This window comes from Suricata suricatta, chromosome 2, assembly GCF_006229205.1.
Source record: "Suricata suricatta isolate VVHF042 chromosome 2, meerkat_22Aug2017_6uvM2_HiC, whole genome shotgun sequence".
Taxonomy (NCBI): domain Eukaryota; kingdom Metazoa; phylum Chordata; class Mammalia; order Carnivora; family Herpestidae; genus Suricata; species Suricata suricatta.
Genome location: NC_043701.1, coordinates 123294860 through 123316506, shown reverse-complemented (window position 1 = coordinate 123316506; position 21647 = coordinate 123294860). Strand labels below are relative to the sequence as shown.

Here is a 21647-nt window from a genome sequence, read left to right as displayed (position 1 = left end):
GCACACATACAAGTGATGTTGGTGGGGTATTATCTTCAAAGTTCTAAGTGGACTGTTTACTGTTCTATTCTCAACCTCCTGAGTAATGTTTCCCCTTCATTCTTAATCAGAATGGGTTGAATGCTCTCCATCTGGCTTCTAAAGAAGGCCATGTAGAAGTTGTTTCTGAACTGCTACAGAGAGAAGCCAATGTGGATGCAGCGACAAAGGTCAGTGTCACATATTTAATGATTTTTATGTTAATTGACAGAGTCAACAAGGATTCACCTTTGATAAGAATCAGTGCAAGCTTCTCATGAGATACCTGTTAACCAACCCTGTTCTCTTTGGGAAACTTAGAAACATAGAGGGATTCTATTTTTATAAAGTGTTGAAACAAAGTGATAAAGGGGGTGAGTTGATGTATCTTTTCGTTTCACAGAAAGGAAACACAGCCTTGCATATAGCATCTTTGGCTGGGCAAGCAGAGGTGGTAAAAGTCTTGGTCACAAATGGAGCCAATGTCAATGCACAATCTCAGGTAAACCTACAACTCTATTGAAAATAAATTTTGTTATAATTTATAAATGTTTGGGTCAAGTCCTTGCTTGATTTATATACCCTCTGAGAATGTAATTCTTAAGAGTTATATTCAATGAACAGTTATATGGTTGCAGATTATTTACATGCATATATATCCTAATTTGCAATATATTTATGTGAGAGAGATTTGTAAAAGTCATCCATCTAGAAAGGGGAACCCTCTTACACTGTCGGTGGGAATGCAAAGTGGTCCAGTCACTCTGGAGAACAGTATGGAGATTCCCTGAAAAACTAAAAATAGAACTACCTTATGATCCAGCAATTACACTCTTAGGTATTTACCCAAAGGATACAAAAATAGATTTGAAGGGGTACATGCACTACAGTGTTTATAGCAGCATTATCACCAATAACCAAACTATGGAAAGATCTCAAATGTTCATCAACTGATGAACAGATAAAGAAGATGGGGTATATACATATACAATGGGATATTGCTCAGCCATCACAAAGAATGAAATCTTGCCATTTGCAACATCATGGATGGAGCCAGAATGTATTTTGCTAAGTGAAATAAGTCAATCAGGAAAAGACAAATACCATATGATTCACTCCTGTGTGGAATTTAGGAAACAAAGCAGATGAATAAATGGGAAGTGGCGGAAAAGAGAAGACCGGGAAACAAACCACAAGAGACTCTTAACAATAGGGAACAAACTGTGGGTTGATGGAGGGAGGTGGGTGGGGGTAAATGGGTGATGCTTACTAAGAAGGGCACTTGTGATGAGCACGGAATGTATGCAAGTGATGAATCACTGATATCTACTCCTGAAACCATTATTGCACTATATGTTAACTAACTAAAATTTAAATTAAAAAATAAAATAATAAAAATATTTTAAAAGTCATTCATTTATGAAACTGTATGACTGGTAGTCATAGACACAAATGTGTTCTAGTTAGGTTGGATGCTTTCATCTGCCGCTGTGTGTCAGTGTGAACCCCAGGCTGTTGGATATTGAACAAATCGATTATGGAACAAAACCGCAAGTTTTGCAAGACACAGGATTGCATGAAGTTAAGGGGATGGTGTGGGTGTACCGCTGTGGGTTGTGGTTTTCTGGCAACATGTGAAGAATTAGGACGATTCCCTGATAAATGTTTCAAATGAGAATGAAATCCTAACCAGATTTGATTTCAGTTGATACACATTCCCTGCGCTAATGACAAAAGAACCCATGGAACCCCTTGTTCCTTACAGCTGTGCTTGGCATACCCTGCCCCACAGTTCACAGTCAAGCATGGTGCCTTCATTTGGACACTTGTCCCAATATGCCTTCTGAGCTGTGTCATTCCATGGACCAAGTAATTAAATGATCTTGCAGCAGATTGGGGTTTCCATGATAATTTTTGGTGGGAGGTCTTCAATAGGAACTCTTACAAAGAACAATTGAGATTAAATTCCATTGAGGTGTCAGCACAGAAAACATCTCAGGAATGTTGATGTTCAAGAAAAGACCACATCCTTGTCTAAATGAAATTTTAATCACATAGGTAATATTTAATAGCCAACAAGAAATAGTATAAAGTCCCCTCACCTTCTTTGTGTATAAAAATTCTCCTTATCTTGAAAATAAAAGTGAAATTGGGCAACAGCAAGTTCTTCTCTTATAAACTGAGGGTCTATAAACTAAGAATTTTTAAAGTCACTTTAAATTAATTCTTGTCATTGCCTTGATGTTGTATCGTAATAAGTTAGTTAACTCTTTCTTATATTACTTAACATTCCAGAAATGATTTGGCCTACCCTGAGTAAGAAATTGTGTTGAATAATTAAATTGTGATTATAAAGAACTCTATTATGATTAAGTCCATAATGCTTTGTACTAAATACAGAAACAATAATTACTAGTGTTTGCAAGTAGAAACTCTCAGATTACCACATCAAATGACATCCCTCACTCTTTCCTCCTTTTCTATATTTATTCTGTAATATAAGGTACCAACCTTGTTGATAAAGAAGCAAAATCTGTTTCAAATAATATTTTACTGTAACTATCAAAGTATTCTTAGTGGACAAATTTTCATAGTGGTATTAACAAAGATGAGACCTTTTGTGGGTATTTGGTGGGGGTGTTTTAAAAAATGTTTACATTTATTTATTTAAGTTCTGAATAGGTAATACACTCACATGGTTCTATCATCAAAATACATGAAAGGACAAACTGGAAACCCTCTTCCCACCCCGAACCCCTCCTGCCCATCCCCACCCATCTCCACCCCAAGACAAAACAGGTAACTTTTGACTGGGTTTCTGTGAGTCTTTTTCAGAAAGAACAAGAGCCTTTGATTAAGTCAGTGCCTCCTTGGTCTTTATGTGTTTTTAAATGTTTCCTTCTGTGAGGAGGTAAGGCCTTGATGAAGTCAGAAAATAGGTGTGATCCAGCTAAAGCTTCTCTGACCTTTGACCTTATAGCACACCCGTAATCTAACCCACATTCACAAAAATCAGTATCACATGTAAATCAGTGCAAATTTATCACCATGTCCTTATAAACATTTTAATTCAGAGGAATGCTTCATAAGGTGCACAGGCAGGCTGTAGGAACCTAGGAGGGATTAAAAAAAAAAGTTCATGGATTAGATTTAAGCCCTTACTTAAATTGGAATTAACAGGAGGACTTTCTATTTTATTTCATTTGGGTGGATATTAGGTAGAATGCCTAAGAATGATCTATAAAATTGTAGGTCTATATATTTGCATGCTTATGATAACACCACAATAAATGTTCAGAGCAGAAGACATTGAAGATAATGTATGAAATCAGGCATCAAAGAGCATCTTTCTCAATCTTGAACTGTTCCGTCTTTTGAAAACCGAGTCTATTGTTGCTACAGAAAAAAAAAATGTAAATTGGGCACCCATATGTTCTGTTTTGGCCAGCTCTTTGTTTTGGAAATTTCCTAAGTTAGAAAATTAATTTGAAAAAGAAAACAGTGTTGTACTTTTTTCTCTTATAAGAAAAATACTATGCTTTCTGAAATCTGCCCATTCTCCCAATGCAGGTGCTATTTCACAAAAAATCATTTCAGCTATTGGTTGTCCACCGACAACTCATGGAAATACTTGTGCCTTAAGTCTCTTTGTAAGAGAGTGTAATGATCATATTTTTATTCAGTCTTTCCAAAGGATGCTTATAATTATTCCCTAGAACCATAACTAGATTGGGTACATGTGTTCTCATGCCATGTTGATCCTTTCTTGACTTTTTAAAATTTGTATTGGGGTTATTGGATTTAAAACAACAGAAACTAACTTGAACAAAAAGGGAATTTATTGAAGTTATGTGGGGAACACATTGAATAGAAAGCTAAAGAAGCTTTTTAGAAAGCTTTGGAAACCAGAGAGTTGGGGTAGAAGTAACCAGAAGCTAAATGGTAAAGTTGCCCTTCGATAATGTTTTTTACAGATCATTTGAGAGGCAGGTGGGGGGGGATCTGGCAGAAAATGGAATTGAGAAAGATAGAGAATAGACCTGGAAGAGCAAACAGAAGATATCCTGCACATGTGCTTACACTGTGGTTGAAGAAGTTCAGGCTACATTTTCTTAAAGTCCAAGACCGGAGCTACCTACATTTAAAGGAAGAGGCAGTTCCCCTAAAGAAAACTGGAGTGATATTGCTAGAAGAGAAACAGATGCTTGCTGACCAAAACTAAAGCAAAACAAAATAAACAAACACTCAAATGTTCACTATAAAATGGATATGTCCATTATGGAAGAAAAAACAAAAACACCAAAAACATTTTATCAATATGAACAGCAGAAGTAAAATGAGACCATTCATCCCCATTCAATACCATATATTGTGTGATTCCATTTATATGAAGTGTTCAGAACAGGCAAATTCATAGAGACAGAAAGCAGATAAATGGTTGCCAGAGGGCAGGGGAGGGGTGAGTGGAGAGTGAATATTAATGGTACAGAGTTCCTTTTTGAGATGATGAAAATGTTCTGGAATTAGATAGTAGGAATGGTTACCCATCTGCACTAACCCCACTAAATTATACACTTTTTTTCTGAATTTAAATTTTATTTATGACCAAAGTTATACACTTTAAATGGGTGAGTTTTATGGTATGTAAATTATATATCAAAAAAATACATAAAAATGAAAAATATATGAAAGAATGTGACCATTCAGAAAATGACCAGCTTTCAGATAATAGCAATAGAATGGCAAAACAAAAACAAAAAAGAAAGAAAAAGAAAAGAAGCAATTGTGGGAAACAATTACAGGGCTCAATCTGACTATGACTCTTATCTACATATGATTTTGAGTTATCACAATTCTACACAGTTTACTCTCTACTGTGGTGAAAAGGGCAGGTGGAATGATTTAAAAGTTGTGCTTCTTACGAATCACTCTTTGAAAGCTCCAGATCTGTAAGCTCCAGCATCTTTTAAACCTCAGTACCTGGTTTTGGATTATCTTCCTGGGTCATGAAATGTTTGGTTCTGAAAGATAAACTCAAGAACTGTCTACGTGTATCAGGTCAGAAGTCGGGTATTTGTAGGTAGACCAGTGTTCCTTAGGTAATCTTGAACGACAGCAAACCTCTGCCCTGAATCTGAAAGAATCCACTGATATAAATTGTTGATATTTATGTTTGAGAGAATAGCATCTATTTTCAGAATTTACTCCTAAATTCTGAACCTTCCATCTGGAAATTTCAGCTGATGAGGAAAGACAGAAAGACTACTGTTCACTGAGCTAAAGCAGAAATCCACTCTGGATTTTACCTTTGTCTTCTTAATATTTTCAATTGGTTTTTTTTTTTTCATTTTTTTAAGGGATGTTTAATTCAACCAAGTATTAAATTATCTTCTTGGTCAAATAAGAAAATGAAAAAATAGTCAGCAATATAAGGGTAATCCTAAAGTACCCTTAAGTTTCCCTCAAAGCTATGGGAAGAGTGACAAAGACAAAACACACCAGGCACATACACAGATACATGAGCATGTGCACACACAAACACACACACACATGTACACACACATTTGGTTGCAATCATTCTATGTTTAATGTTGATAAAGCCTTTCATGAGAGAACAGAATAGCAGTGAACTTTAGTGGTTTTAAGGGAAGAAGCTTGAGTGCTCTGTCATATTCTCCAGCCTCTAACTCATTTCTCTAATTTTGAGCTTGGCAACCAGATAACCTAGCTTGTTACAATCACGTGTAAAATAGAGCAAGTAGAAGGGAGGAGCTCTCTGGTGAATAAAGCATATACACTGTGGTAGATTTGTTACGTGCTGTCACTTGTATCCACGCAATGATCTTTTTTTCTAATTTTTTTAATGTTTCATTTATTTTTGAGGTGGGGGTGGACAGAGAAAGGGGGTCAGAGGTTCTGAAGTGGGCTCTGTGCTGGACAGCAGTGAGCCTGATGCGGGGCTGGAACTCACCAACCGTGAGGCCATGACCTGAGTTGAAGTCGGACACTTAACCGACTGAGCCACCCAGGTGCCCCACTCAAGGATCTTTTTAACTTACTTTTTAAATTCTCAGCTAAAAGCCAAAAAAGTGATGTCACCAGAGGCTGAATTATAGACAAATAAGGTAATCATATAGTCACTGATATTTATAAGATAAACCTAAACCTTTTGAATCACAAAAGTTTGAGTAACATTTGATACATTTTATTTGGAATATATTTACTTTTATTCTGTGTAATTGCATAATGCATACAATAAAATTTCTAGGACATACAATTAAATAGAACTGTATTCTGAAAACCATATTCAAGGAAAATTTGTTATAGTTTGAAAAATATTTTGATGTATATATTTGGCAATAAGATTTTAAAATATTACATAGATGAAATATTCAAACATTTCATAAATGTGAAATAAATTGTTCTAGAAAACACACTATGCAACATATTTTTAATAAAAAGCTTAAGATGCAATATACACATTAATTTACTTGAATCCAGAGTCTTTGGCAGTGGCCACATTACAGACAAACATAAATACACATATAGGGTATATGTGCGTGTGTATTTATGTGTAAATGTGTTTGTATGTGTATTCTAAACATGAAAATACTATGGCTTTGCAAAACAATGCAAAGAAGGAAACTTACCAAAACATAGACTACTAATTAAATTGTTTTGAAATTGAATATTGGTGTTCTTTCCTTTGTTCCAAGTCACCCCATCTGTGGCAAGCTCAAAGCTATTTGAAATTAATGTAATTTCCTTCCAAATCGTGAACTATTTTAGACTCTTAATTTGAAAGTATTACACTTTTTATTTAAATTAGATAATTATTGTGTGGGGAATAAAGCTCATTGGGACAATGACCAAACACATTTTTCTTCAAGTCCTCACATCATCTAGGAAAATCCTTTACTCATTGTAGGCACTCAATGACAATTTAACAAATGTACTCATTTATCTAAAGTGGATCTATTGGTATGACTTATACATACACTATTGACTATGAACTATACCCAAGTTACAAATTATAAGTGTTGTAAGTTATGAATTACAAAGCATTTTGAATGATACATAAATTCTGCTTAGACTATCATGCTTAGGCTTTCTAATAAATATGGATATCTACATTAAAGTATTATTAAACTTGTCATACATGAGTATTTTCTGCAACAAATAATACCAATACAGTGGAAAACTAGATGGCCCCAGAAAGCCATAGACAAACATTTTATTTCTTCTTTTGCAGAATGGTTTCACGCCCTTGTATATGGCAGCCCAGGAAAACCACCTGGAAGTTGTCAAGTTTCTTCTTGACAATGGTGCAAGCCAGAGCCTAGCCACAGAGGTAAGATATATTGGTTCTTTCTGTGGGTAAGTTCACATGTGTACAGGGCATTTTGTAATCCTGGAGTTGTAACACGGAAAATTTGTCCTGCTAGTATTTCAATTGTTGTCATATATTAATGTGGGGATTCTTGAATGTTTATGAAATATACTAGAAAGTCTATTCTTAGTCTTTAAAGAATCTTTTATTGCATAGATATCCTTTCTGCTCTTAAATGCCTGGCTCTGTCTTATAATTGAGCTATTTATTTACTATTTACATATTTGTTTTAGAACACTTTTCTGTTTCTTATAATTTTGCCTCACAGGCAACCACCATTTTGAAATATGTTTGTAATAAGACAAGTTTGAAATCTGTTTTTTCCAAATATAAGTTAGTGTAGTTATAACATTGAATTTGTGTATTTCTAAAAGTAACTGTATTTAATTCACAGTTTTCAACAAAACTATTATGTTTTAAGTGTTATATAAACATGCCATTGAAGAAAATTTTGCAGTCTTGAAGAGTTACTTTAAAATAAAAAGTTATTTAACTCAGAGGGACTGTCGTAAGTAATACGTAACTAAACTGGATGGAAGATTGTAATTTCTGGTGAACTGTATGACTAGAAATCTATTGCTAGAGTGCCTGAGTGGCTCTGACTCTCGATGTCTGATTGGTTCCTGATCCCGGGGTGGTGTGATTGAGCCCCACGCCGAGCTCCATGCTGAGTGTGGAGACTGCTGAAGATTCTCTCTTCCTTTGCCTCTCTCCCTCACTCATGCTCTTTTTTCTCTCTCTAGCTTTTAAAATAAAAAAATAACTAAAAAAATTTGTTGCTAATATTAAAAGGTCAACATTTGGGTATTTTTTATTTTTAACAAAATAATAAAAAAACAGACTCAGGGTTATCCTGTCAGAACACGGCTCCTCTTATATTCTGATGTCCTTTCCAAATGGCACAAGAAAGATATCAATAGAGGAATTGCATATAACCTTACCCAGCTTTTGAGATCATGCCTTTGGGGGAAACCTCTAAATAAATGAAGAGGCAGTTCAGACAAAAAGAAATACAAATGACCATAACTTTATGAAAATATTCCATCCTCACTCTTGGTCAGAGAAATGTTAATTTATTAATCAGTTAAGAAATGAGACCCAGTCTTTTGCCCAGGAGATAAGGAAGAGAATTTGGAGAGTAGAAGAAATTGGAACTTTCCTATGGTATTGGTAAAGTTGATCATTGTTTGCAACACATTTGCAGAACATTTAGCAGTAACTGTCAAAAATTAGTATTTATGTGCCTTTTTATAATTCCATGTCTAAGAATTTACATTCCAGATGTATTAGAAGGAAATGCCGAAATGGTATATGAGAAATTTACCAACAGAATTAGAACAATTTTTAAAAACTGGAAAGAACCTAAATATGCACCAGTAAGAAGCTATTTCATAATGTTGCTATACTGACACAATAACATGTTATTTGGAATTATCAAACATCAAGCAAGAACATGTTAGAAGAAAATGTCTATGGTATATTGTTCTCAGTGGTTTATTCTGAGCAGTAGGGGGGAGATTTACTTTTCACTTTATACTCTTCCATACTGTTGAAGATTTTTATTATGAGAATATACTGTTTTTATAATAATATTCTTAAAAGCAGGTAAGACCTACTGGCTGATAAGAAAAAACCTACATTTGGTAGGCATAGAGCAGTGCCTACTTATTGGATGAGAGAAAAACCCATTCCCATTTTTGATAAAAATACTAAGTAATATAAACGTCCTATAGCAAGTGATTTCATAGCACTTTTTTTGCCTGTGAAGGACAGGCAGTATTCTTTTTTAAGCTGTGATGTGCAGATCACTAAGTATCTCTCCTTTAGAAGCAAGCATTAAGTCCAACTTACTGTGAAGTCTTTGGCATGATAATGGTTTTTAGTTTTTTTATGTTTATTTATTTTTGAGAGACAGACAGAGTGTGAGCAGGGGAGACGCAGAGAGAGAGAGGGAGACACAGACTCTGAAGCAAGCTCCAGGCTCTGAGTTGTCAGCACAGAGCCCAATGCAGGGTTCAAACCCAGGAACCGTGAGATCATGACCTGAGCCGAAGTTGGATTCTTAACTGACTGAGCCACTGAGGCACCCCTGATTATGGTTTTTAAAACCTTTCCTGGGGGTGCCTGGCTGGCTCAGTTGGTGGAACATGTGACTGTTGATCCTAGGGTTGTTGAGTTCAAGCCCCACGGTGTGGAGATTATTTTAAAAAATAAAAGTCTTAAAAGAAAAACCTTTTTCTGTATTAACTGTGCATTGCATACCCTCTCTTTTCCATATACATCTTCCTTTTTTGCTAATTAAGATTCTGAAACATGAGGTAAATGTATTATTGCATTTACCCCACAAGTAATTATTAATCACCTATTGTATGCCAGATACTCCCTAAGGCAATGGTTCTCATGGAGCCTCCGTAATATTTTCTTTTGGCTTGAATTTTTCTTTTAAGAATAACTACACAGAGCAAACCAAACCGTTTAAATAGGTTTGCAACCAAAATGTGGAGCTGCTAATTTTAGCTATTGACACCTTAGAGCTGGTGTCTTTGTGTCTTTAATTGGCTTATTGCAGGAGGCGCATTCTTAGGGGTGCTGATGGTATGAGTTGCAGTTAATTTTCTGGTGCAAAGTCCTTTCCTTAATGTATAGGCCCTGTGGGTTTAGAAGTTCATATTAGCAGAAATGTAGCCCTTTACTTATGATTCAGAACCAGAAATGGACTGTCATTTTTACCCTTTAGATTTTGTCTGGGTTTAAAAAAAATTTTTTTTTTAAGTTTATTTTTGGGAGAGAGAGGCAGAGACAGAGCACAACAGGGAAGGGCAGAGAAAGAGGATGCACAGAATCTGAAGCAGGCTCCAGGCTCTGAGCTGTCGGCACAGAGCCCTACACAGGGCTCGAACTCACTAGCGTGAGAGCATGACCTGAGCTGAAGGCAGATACTTAACCCACTGAGACACCCACAGTGCCCTCCCCTTTTTAAAAAAAGATTTTTAATGTATTTTGTATGGGTTTTAAAAGGGAGATGCCACCACATTGACTCTTCTATTGGCGGTGGGGACCAAGGTGCAGAGGGAGAGGGCGTGAGAGAATCTCAGGCAGGCTCCATGCTGGCAGGGCCTATCACAGGGCTCACCCCCAGGACCACAAAATCATGACCTGAGATGAAATCAAGAGTCAGCTGCGTAACCAACTGAGCCACCAAGGCGCCTCCGTGTTCACTCTTCATACACAGTGTTCCTTTTGCCACTTTATCCTTAAAAACATGTATTTCTCTTTTTTTTTTGCAAAAGTAATAGATTATATAAACAAGGAAGTATAAGAAAAAGCAAAAAGAAGAGCCACTGTTAATTTTCCTTCAAGTTAACATTTTGTTTATTCACTAAGACCTTTTCGTACATATTATCTTTACAAAAATTATGTCATATATTTAGACAGTTATGTAGTTACTTTTCTCATAACATTCTACACTTTATATCCTTAAATGTAAATCTGTGGTATTCTTTTAGGAATGCCTTGGTTTTATTCAGCCTTTCTCGTCTTTCTTAAGGCTACGGGGACAGTCCTTCTAGCCACATTAATGATCATTCTTTCCCTCGTATGGGTCTTCTTGGAAAAGTTGAAAGGGGCAGATGGAACTTCAGCTGGACCTTGAAGCATGAAGAATGGATAGAATTTGTATACAAAGAGCAAGGAGGGGGACGTTTCAGGGTGGGGCGTAGCATGAGTATAGGAACCAGGGCAGAAATAGTTTGCACATCCACAGCTAATAAGGAGACTGCAGGAAAGGATTTACATGAGAAGAGCCTGGGCAATATTGTCCCTTGGGTATTGGGGCCAGTATTTTGCACATTCTGATGTATATTCAGTCAAATAAGTGGTAGGAGCTCTTATCTGGTTGTCTAGCAAGGAAAAGAATGATGAAGATGGTGGTTTAGAAAGACAAATAAAACATTAGTATGCAAGTAACTAAATTTTCTCCTCTCCCTTATGAACATCCTTCCTTTGGAGTAGCTCTCTACTTGGAGCACCAGGGCTACCAATATACAATAATCATGAGCCAAGTGAAATAAGTAACTAGCCAGTCTCTAGTAAAATTAATTTATCAATGTTCTTTTGAGTGTCTAGTAATAAAAACATTGCAGAATTCCAAACTGTGAGCCAATCTTAGGATTTTCTACTCTGTGCTGTTTATCCTGAAGTCAGAAACACTAGATCATCCACAAATTACTTAACCACAGTGCAATGTGTAGCTGACTTCCCTTTGTCAGGTCCCAGGGCAATACAACGGGAAGACTCAAACTACACAGACAGGAATGTATATCTGACTTTATCCTGGTCATATTTTGCATAACCCTTGTGTGTTCTCCCTTCATTGGTCAGAGAAGCCAAGAATTTTTCATATAGAACTTTCTTAAAACAGCAATTACTATGATTGATTCATTAATTAACATATACAGATTGACTACCAGATAAATGTTGTGTACCACAAGTTACAGTGATGAACATATCCCCCAGTTTTAAAATATCAGTGGGGGACACCCAGATGACTCAGTTGGTTGAGCATATGATTTCAGCTCAGGTCATGATCTCACAGCTCATGAGTTTGAGCCCCACATTGGGCTCTGTGCTGACAGCTCAGAGCCTGGAGCCTGCTCCAGATTCTGTCTCCCTCTTTCTCTGCCCTTCCCCCGTTCACACACTGTCTCTCTCTCTCTCAATGATGAGTAAACATTAAAAAAATTTTAAATATCAGTGGAAACTTGTATAGCTTATTTAAATAAGATCCTTTGAAAATTTTGCCTGGATTTAACCTGAAATGCTATTGTTTTCACTGCAGTTATTTTCTGGATATTGAAATTATGGTATCTCTTTATGTAGTACTTTTATGTATTTTCAAAATTTACCCAGTTAATGTATATAACAGAACTGATTATAAACTTCTTATTATTTTATGCTTTGGTAAACATAAAAATATCAGTATAAATATAAATGTTAATTGTAAATGTCTATTCACATGTCTGCCTACTTGAATACGCTAGATTTAACAACCCTACACAAAAATTGGTCACTTGCTCACATTCTTTATTTGTTAATCAGAAAGAACATTTCCACAGTTGCCATTCTTGACCCATCCATTTATTTGCAGGATGGCTTCACACCATTGGCAGTAGCTTTGCAACAAGGTCATGATCAAGTAGTTTCCCTCCTGCTAGAAAATGACACTAAAGGAAAAGTGCGTCTTCCAGCTCTTCACATCGCTGCCCGAAAAGACGACACGAAAGCCGCTGCCCTGCTGCTGCAGAATGACAACAATGCAGACGTGGAGTCAAAGGTGAGGCACGAAGGAGGAAGCTCGTCACGCCGCGCTCCTGTGTCAGGCACCCACACTCTAAGAATGCCTGGTCTCCCTTTTGGCAAGCTTGCCCCAAACCCTGAACTTCACGATCCAGACCAGCCAAATGAGGGTACAACCCCCTTGGCATCTCATGCTGGGAGGTGATAACTGTGGACACCACCCAGTGCATGCTACCAGGGAGGGCACCTCGGGTGTCCATTAGTATTCACTGTTAGTTTCCTTCCTGTTAACACATATTTTTCATGAATCTAACACTTCAGCTCAAACACCAGGGTGGAAGATTAGAAAATGCTAATAACAATGTGCACAAATAAACTTTTGGTCGGTATCTAAGATGACAGGCAATGCACTGAGTATTGATCAGTTGTGGAGAACGTGCCAGCAGCCAGAGTCCCAGCCAAAACTCCCTTTTGCCTTGACATGTCTCTGTGCCTTGACATGCCCTGAAAGTCTCTGTGAAGGAAATGTGGCATTTGGAAGGGGCCATTGTATAGCCCTTCATTCGGTCTAGCTTTCTTTCTGTGCCTCTTGTGTTCCCATCATTGCTTTCATTCTCATTACTTAGCTGTCATGAGCTTGCCGCCGTCCATGTCACCGACAGCGAACTAACCGTTCATTTTTTCCTCCTCTTTGCTTCCAAATGTGTTAACCTAGATGGTGGTGAATAGAACAACAGAGGTATATATATAAACATATACATAGAATCTGTATCTGCATCATCATTTCCCCATCACTTAGTGCTGCTGCCTCATTTCTTTCCTTCCTTCTTTGCATTGCCTTCTGTAGGCTAGATACCTGCTTTCCACCCCTGTCCCCAAAGTAGCATGTGCCAGAGAAGATAGTAGTTTGATTACCAGGGCTTTCTGCAGCTGAACCTGGTGTTGGAAGGGAAGGATGAGGAATCCTTGAGACTTAAGGGTATCGCAATAGAGCTGTGTGAGATGAAGAGTTTTGACCCTTTGGATGTTTATCAGCTATACCTGAAGCTGCAGACAACCCTGTCATTCTACTCATCCAGGACTGATTCTTTAGAGTTCTGCATGACACTTACCCTCAGTGGTGTCAGCAAAATGAAGGGTACCTCTGAATGGTAGCAATATGCCCCACCCCCTTCCACAAGACTCAGTCAGATAGCTAGCATGGCTAAGAAGCTTGCTAACAACTTAGAAATGCATCTAGTTCCTATAAGGTTTCAATCTTTGGGGACTAAGTGAATCGCTGCATGTTTTAGCATTTTTTAAGGAAGTAAAATGACCTTGGAATGAATAAGCTAGAAACATATGTTATTGAATAGGCAATTGCTAATAAAGAGACCAACCTGTGGATTCTTTATACAATGGAATCACCCATTATACAAGACCAGTTGTAGTGACCTCCCCCAAAATTGCTTTTATTATTAAAATTGGCATTGGCTCTATATTAAATATATTAAACAAATGAATTTTGACAAAGAGTTTCAATGGACAATTCTGTCATCGATAATAAAACAGCAGTACTAATCAAACTTTCCATAAGCTATGGACTTTTCTTGTCATTCCTGTTTTGACTTTTTGAAACGTTGGCTTCTGTATAGTTCTGCTACTCAACTACTAAAATTATTCAGTCTGCACCCTTGGTTCCTTCCTGGCTATTCCTCTGCCTATGAGTTTGGCGTTTATTTGAAACCCTGTGAACAATTGGCACTAATTGAAAGAAACCTAGTACAAAATGGAATGTGGACCTCAGCGTATTTTGCTTCCTCCTTTTTCTTTGGGCAGGATTATGGTTTTTGCATGTCAGACAAGGGGCAGGTAAGAGTACACTGAATGTCTGCTATGTTTTCTTTACAGAGTGGCTTCACTCCGCTCCACATAGCTGCTCACTATGGGAATATCAATGTAGCCACGTTGCTGTTAAACCGAGCGGCTGCTGTGGACTTCACGGCAAGGGTAAGAGCATTGCAGTATGAACTGCCCTGAAAGTACGAGAAACAATTCCGAGCCCTCCATTCCCAGCATGAGGAGGGGGGTTGAGACAGATGACCTCCAGGGGTCCTGTCTACCAGTCAGTGAGAGCTGTGGTTTTCTACTTTTTTTGCTGTGTTTTCTTGCTTTTAAATAGGTGCACCTGTTTCCTAACAGGAAAAATAAACTAAAATCATTGTAAATGGGGGTGGGGAGAATGCATATATAGCTGAATATGTAGAAGATGACATTCAAGGAATCATGACTGGAAAGTACAAACCCTCCTCTACGGAGAAATTTCTAAGTCCATTAAGGATAGTCAGATGGCACTAATCATGCTTTAGGTGTCAGCGTCTTGACCTTGCAGATGGGAATATGGTGGAATACCTGGATGAGACCCAAACTTCAAAACCTTAAAAATAGAGACCATCTTTTGCTTTTATTGTCTGTCTCCTATAGACTTTTATAATGAGTAACAAGATTCTGTATCCTGAGTACGTTCATATCCTTGGAGAAAGGAGTTACAGTATTATGTGCCCCACTGAATGGAAACTAGGACATTCAGACTCGTACCACTCTGAGTGTAAACACCAGTCCTGTGCTAGGTCTGAGCATAAGAATCTTCATCAGCAGCAGTAGAAATAAAATAGGAAGTAGGATAGAAGAGGATCCAGACTCCCCAGGTTCCAATTTTGGCTTTAACTTTTCTTTCATTGTCCATAAGGTTCCTCATTTATAAGATGAAATGATCTAGGGCATGTGGGTGGCTCAGTCGGTTAAGCGCCTGACTTTAGCTCAGGTCATGATCTCACAGTTTGTGGGTTCGAGCCCTGTATCGGGCTCTGTTCTGACAGCTCAGAGCCTGAAGCCTATTTCAGATTCTCTCTTCTCCCACTCATGATCTATCTCTGTCTCAAAAATAAATATTTTAAAAATTTAAGATGAAATCATCGGGGCGCCTGGGTGGCTCAGTCAGTTGGGCATCCGACTTCGGCTCGAGTCATGATCTCGAGGTTTGTGAGTTCAGGCCCCACGTTGGGCTCTGTGCTGACAGCTCAGAGCCTGGAGCCTGCTTCGGATTCTGTGTCTCCCTCTCTCTCTACCCCTTCCCCACTCATGCTCTGTTTCTCTCTGTCTCAATAATAAATAAAAATAATTTTTAAAAAAGATGAAATCATCTGAATTATGAAATTAAATCACAATATTATATCACCACTCCCTCACTGGGCCCCCAGAGGAGTGTATGTAAAGCCCTTAGCACAGTGCCTGACCCATCATTGACAATGACAGCATCAGCACTGGAATTTCAAACACAGCACGTCAAGTAGTGCTTTTCCTAAAACCTTACTCATGAGGGGAAAATGGGATTAGATGAAACTGGAGATAGGGCATATACCAAAACTAGTATTCTCAAGAGCTATAGAAGTTAGACCATCTTTGGAGTCACTACCATATGGTGGATGCCAGGCTAAGCATTTTTCAAATATCACTTATTCGAAAAGTGTTATTTATCCCTGTTTTACAGAAAGGGAAACCAAAGCTTAGCAATAAGAAGCAGCTGGTCGAGGATCCCAGAGCCCGCAAGCTAGAAAAGGCAGGACTTCAGTCCCAAAGCTCCTAACCACACCAGTAATGTGTCTCCCGTAGGTGACTCTAGGGCTTCATTTTTCTTCTCATAATTCATTAGTTCTATAAAAATTAATAAGAATTCAGATTGTACTAATATAAAAGCTATTGTCATCAGCTTGCTGGAAGCCTTTACTGGTTTTAATGACTCAGGAGTGCCGGTCAGCTCACATCACTGCAGAGCTCTGTTCTTACTGCATTAAGTGTATCCTTGGGATTCAGTGACATGGCTGGCCCGAAACCTAGTTTGACATTTGGAAGGACAAAGTAAAGCACCTCTTTAAGTCAAGCATCAACAGGGCACGTCAGTGTTAAAACTGAAGTTCTTGTCTCGTAGATGCATTCTTCTGGTTTTCTGTAATTCACAGTATAATGAAAACCTCATTAAATCACATCTTCTAATTAGGACATTTGGAAATTTTATGTCAGGGTAGTGTTTGAAGTTTGTCTTTGACCATTGTTCAGAAATTTCCTGATGCTGAAGATTGGGGCAATGTTTAAGGAATTTTAGAGGACAAATTACAGTATTTTCAGACTTTGTCAAGCAATTCCAAAGCATCCACTTACCTTAAAACAATGAACATAGTAATTACAAATGAATGCTCACTTATTGATTAAAGATCAACGAATATCAGACCCACGTTATTAACCTTGTCTGTGGTTTAAAATAATCACATTGTGCTTTTGTGTAAAATATGTTAAAATTCAGAACATTTACTGATTTACAAAGGCATTTTCTCCAGTCATCCCTAATTAATGAGGCCTGCTGCACACTGAACTGAAGGTTGCACTTTAATTTTATTGTACTTCGTAGGAGGTCTGTGTGGTTGCTTACACCCCAAAACTTGAGGCTCCCCTCTGGTTGGTGATTGATGACCTGCTTTAGGAGGTCTGAGAAGAACTAGTCTTCATAGACAGCTTGAAGAAACCTGTTTGAGTTTCCAAATCTCTAGTAATTCTATTACCTAGTAATCAGCATCTGTACTTTGGTACCCAGGCCTCTCCCTGGCCAGCCTTAAGGGGGTCTTTCTGAGCCCCAGTTCTACAAGGACATAGCAGAAACAGCCACTGGAAAGTAAGATGCTGTGGAACACAGGTGGGAACATATTTTATCTGGTCAGAACAATAAAGGAAGGGTCATTAAACCCTGTTTGCTAAGAGCTAGCTGCAAATCATAACTATAAATCATATGCCTCAGAAACCCGATTTGAACGAGTTATTGATTAGATGGTTAGAGGTAAATTTAAAAACAACAGCAGCCTTGTCTCAGGGGGCTGTGATATCTGTTAGCTGGCTGTGACAGATTGTGGAAGAAAAACAGATAGTCTCGTAGTTCTTTGTGGGCTAAGGATGTGACCTAAACAACAGCTACCTGCTAGCAAAGAGAGCTGGGGAATCAGAGCAAGGACAGCACCCTGAAGTCATTTCCTGCATGCGGCAGATGTGCATTTCCAAAGCAGACATGAGGCCGAAACAAACATGGTGTAGCTAAAGGGAGTGCACAACGGAACAGATTGTTCTCTATGCTTCTCCGTAGGGCTGGCTAATTTATGCAGCAATGAAGCAGATCCTAGCCAGTGGCAAGTGTATACCTCAGAGTTGCAATTAACACTAACTGACTTATAGCATACTCACCTGTTTTCTACACCTTTCCTTGATTTTTATTATGATGTCAGTTTTGATTCTGCATTATAATTTTGCTATATGTATGTAATATACCTTGTGTGACATCTTCAATATTTCCTTTTGGATTATCCACAAAGACCTGTCAGCCCCATGGGTCCACCGCAGGGAGGTAATAGAGTAGCTGCTGAACATGGCAATGCAGCCCCAGAGTTCATTCCCCGACTGGAGTCTGCTGACATGGCATCAACACTGTCAGAATTTACACATGACCCCTGCTCTCTTAGCAAATTATTCGAGCTCTCTTGGGGAAGAGAATGTAACTAAGACACACCAGAGTGCCTACTGATTGTAATTCCAGTAAGGAGCATTTTTCACTGGACTAACTGAAGGCCAAATTATTTTGTGGATGCCAGCAAAGTTCCTTTTATTGACTGAAGAAGATATATTGATACTTTATTTTTTTGGCTGGCTAAGAGTTTTTTTCATCAAATATAATAGACCACCTAACTTAATCTCCACTCATGTCATTGACTTTTTGCCTATAAATGATTATCCAACTCCCCATTTTGGAAAGGCGATTGAATAAAATATCCTTATATTGGTCTTGCCATTTAGTACTTTTTGGGTTTGATCTCTGGGAAGAATAAGGGATTTAAGTGTTTCAGTGCTGTACCTCACTTGTTTCCAAAAGGATTTCAGGTGGTTTCAAATTAATTACATATAAATTAATCCATCTAAGAATGAAACAGAAAAAGCAAATGTTACCAAGCCGCTGAAATGAACCAGAGGACAAATTTAGACCTAGGGCTTTGATGTATGTAGTGAAAGAGGAGCAAAGATTATATAGATTTTATTTTTTGACAAAAGAAGTCTTACAGTTATCTATAGAGACAATTTTGTGTGTATATGAAATAAATACAATTTTTATCCTCTATTAAGAACAGTGAGTTTCATAGTTGACAGTACCTTTAATGACCGCATTTCAAAAGGCTCAATTCTGACTGCCTCATCCTGCCTCTTGATACTAAATATTTGTCAGTGAAGGCACCCAGCCCCAGGAGGCTACGGGACTGTGGCCCAGGCATTCAGTCTGATGATGCTCTAATTGTGTGTGATAGAACTTGGCATGTGTGTCACAGGTCAATGACGACTTATCATGTCCATTGGACTGCCTTTCTCAAATATCAGATCCTTTGAACAAGATTTTGGCAGGTGCTGGGCCATATTAAGAACTCAATTAAGTCATATGAGAGGTTACTTTAGGAGTGCCTGGGTAGCTCAGTGGGTTAAGCATCTGACTTTGGCTCAGGTTATGATCTCACTGTTCATAGGTTCAAGCCCTGCATTGGGCTTTGCTCTAATAGCTCAGAGTCTGAACCCTGCTTTGGATTCTGTGTCTCTTTCTCTTTCTGTCCCTTCCTTACCTTGTGCTTGTGCTCACTTGCTCCCTCTCCCTCTCTCTCTGCCCCCTCAAAAAGAAATAAACAAACATTAAAAAAGAGAGAAAGAAATGTTATTTTTAGATGGGTGAACCGCTAAGCCTGCTGGTGGAAAACTAAGTGTCAGACTTACAATCTGCCCATGTAAGTGGTCAACGTGATTCAGCATGTATATTAGCAAAGCAATGCCCATGTATAAACATTATCTGGAGGTTTCCTTTCTAAATTCAGTTCAATCTAGCAAACATTAAAGGGCTTCAATTATGGGCTAGATTTAGAAAGCTAGACATGAGGAACCTACTGCCCTTAGTCTACTCATTTGGTTAGGCTCCAAAGTGCTAGACCATATAACACAGTGTCTCTCTTAATTTCCCAAAGCACAACTAAGTCTAGACTATAATACCAAACATGACTTTTCCAAAGACATAGAGACTGTTGAAGGGTGTTCAGACAAGAGAATCAAAGCTAAAGGACTGGTTCTGGATAGCACTGCCCCCAAAGTCCACTGGCCATGACCTGTCCTCCAGTGTACCTCTAGGTACCACCTGCCTGAGACCCTAGAGGCCACTGTGTTGCAGAATCTATCCTGCTTCCCACCAGTGAAACCCCTTTTATTATGTCTTTCCTAGTCAGATTCTAAGCCCCTTCACCTAGTCTTTGGGCCCAATGAGAGAAAATATAACCATTTTTCCTCTATACCTAAACCATCTTAACTAAGCAGCCATTATCTAGTGGGAACTAACTTTAATTTAAATTCAGTTCAATTCAAGGGGTGCCTGGGTAGCTCAATCGGTTAAGCGTCCGGTTTCTGATCAGGTCATGATCTCACAGTTCATGAGTTTGAGCTCTGCATCGGGCTCTCTGCTGACAGCTCAGACCCTGGAGTCTGCTTCAGATTCTGTATCTCCCTCTCCCTCTGACCCTCCCTTGCTCAGGCTGTCTCTCTCTGTCTCTCAAAAATAAATAAAAAACAAAAAAATTTTAATTAAATTCAGTTCAAAATTCTATTTCTCATTCTCAATAACCACATTTCAGGTGCTCAACAGCCACCTGTAGCCAGTAGCTAGAGTATTAACACAAACTATGTGCCATTTCCATCAGCACAGCAAGTTTTTCTGTAGAACAAAGCTGAGACACCATTAGTCTCAGGTCTTCCTTCCCATCCATTTAATAATTATCTCTAAATGTAACTCCTTCCCCCAAGGAAAGGGATCCCTTAAATAGTTACGCAGAGCAATTTTACTCTGATGGACTTTACCTTTTTGCTCCAAAGGAATATTTTGCCTTTTTCATTATGAAACTAGAAACCACCACACCACCACCAAATATAAAGTCGAAATGCTTTTGCAAAAGAGAAATTAAAATTACTAGAAGCTTTGGGGTGCTTGGGTGGCTCAGTTGGTTGAGCATCCAACTTTGGCTAAGGTCATGATCTCAAGGTTTGTGAGTTTGAGCCCTGTGTCAGGCTCCATGCTGACAGCTCTGTGTCTCCGTCTCTCTCTGCCCCTCCCCTGCTCATGCTCTGTTACTCTCTCAAAAATAAATAAACATTAAAAAAATTAATTTCTAGAAGCTCTAACGCTCTTTCTTTCCAAATCATGCTATGTGAACTCCAGATATATTGGAAGTCCAGATAAATCTTGAGAGGTTTCTAATCACCAGAGATTTTACCACATGGTTACTTCACTTCTGAAAACCTCAGTTTTTCATCTGTGTAGAGGGTGCTTGTATCCTAGTCCTCAAATAGCCTTTTTCTGACCCCTAACAGAAGCTGCTCCCCCATCGCGTCACTGTGTGTGTTGAACTGTGTGCTCTCGCCGTCACAGTGGGCATTGCACTCTTTTATGTGTGTGGTGTTGTGCGTCTGCTTCCTAGTCACTCAGCCCCTTGAAGGTTAAGACGCCTCACACCCTCTGTCGAGCTCCTCCCCGTGGCACCCTCTCCTCACCTAGTAGACATCCTCTTCTCAGTACTCCCCAGGTCCTGAGCTCTGCGATAATCATTTTACCATGAGGTTAATCTTTTCCATCTTCAGCGAAGGACTTCACAACAGAGAACCTATTTCTTGCCATGTCGATTTTTTAGGAGAGGTAGGCTTATTTCAGAGCACCATTCCTCGTTGTACTGTAAGAGGGCAGGACCTTTTTTTTTCCTTTTTTCTTTTTTCCTGCCTGACAGTCCTTTATCTACCTTTGATGAAATGGTGCCTTGGCATAGAGCTGCATCTCACTCAGCCAGAGGGCTACAAT

At 38.5% G+C, this 21647-nt stretch overlaps 1 protein-coding gene and 1 long non-coding RNA gene across 2 annotated transcripts in view; one reads left to right on the top strand and one right to left on the bottom strand.

The window, feature by feature from the left end:
* ANK3 (ankyrin 3) overlaps nucleotides 1-21647 on the top strand; it is a 329784-nt gene that overhangs the window by 103365 nt on the left and 204772 nt on the right. Inside the window, exons 3-8 of the mRNA XM_029931727.1 lie at nucleotides 111-209; nucleotides 422-520; nucleotides 7271-7369; nucleotides 12555-12740; nucleotides 13419-13442; nucleotides 14594-14692. Of these exons, the coding sequence (XP_029787587.1) occupies nucleotides 111-209; nucleotides 422-520; nucleotides 7271-7369; nucleotides 12555-12740; nucleotides 13419-13442; nucleotides 14594-14692 (606 nt within the window). The remainder of the gene's footprint in view (nucleotides 1-110; nucleotides 210-421; nucleotides 521-7270; nucleotides 7370-12554; nucleotides 12741-13418; nucleotides 13443-14593; nucleotides 14693-21647) is intronic.
* The window catches only part of LOC115285439, a 119166-nt gene continuing 100342 nt past the window's right edge, over nucleotides 2824-21647 (bottom strand). Inside the window, exon 4 of the long non-coding RNA XR_003905528.1 lies at nucleotides 2824-3131. This is a non-coding gene — a long non-coding RNA (uncharacterized LOC115285439). The remainder of the gene's footprint in view (nucleotides 3132-21647) is intronic.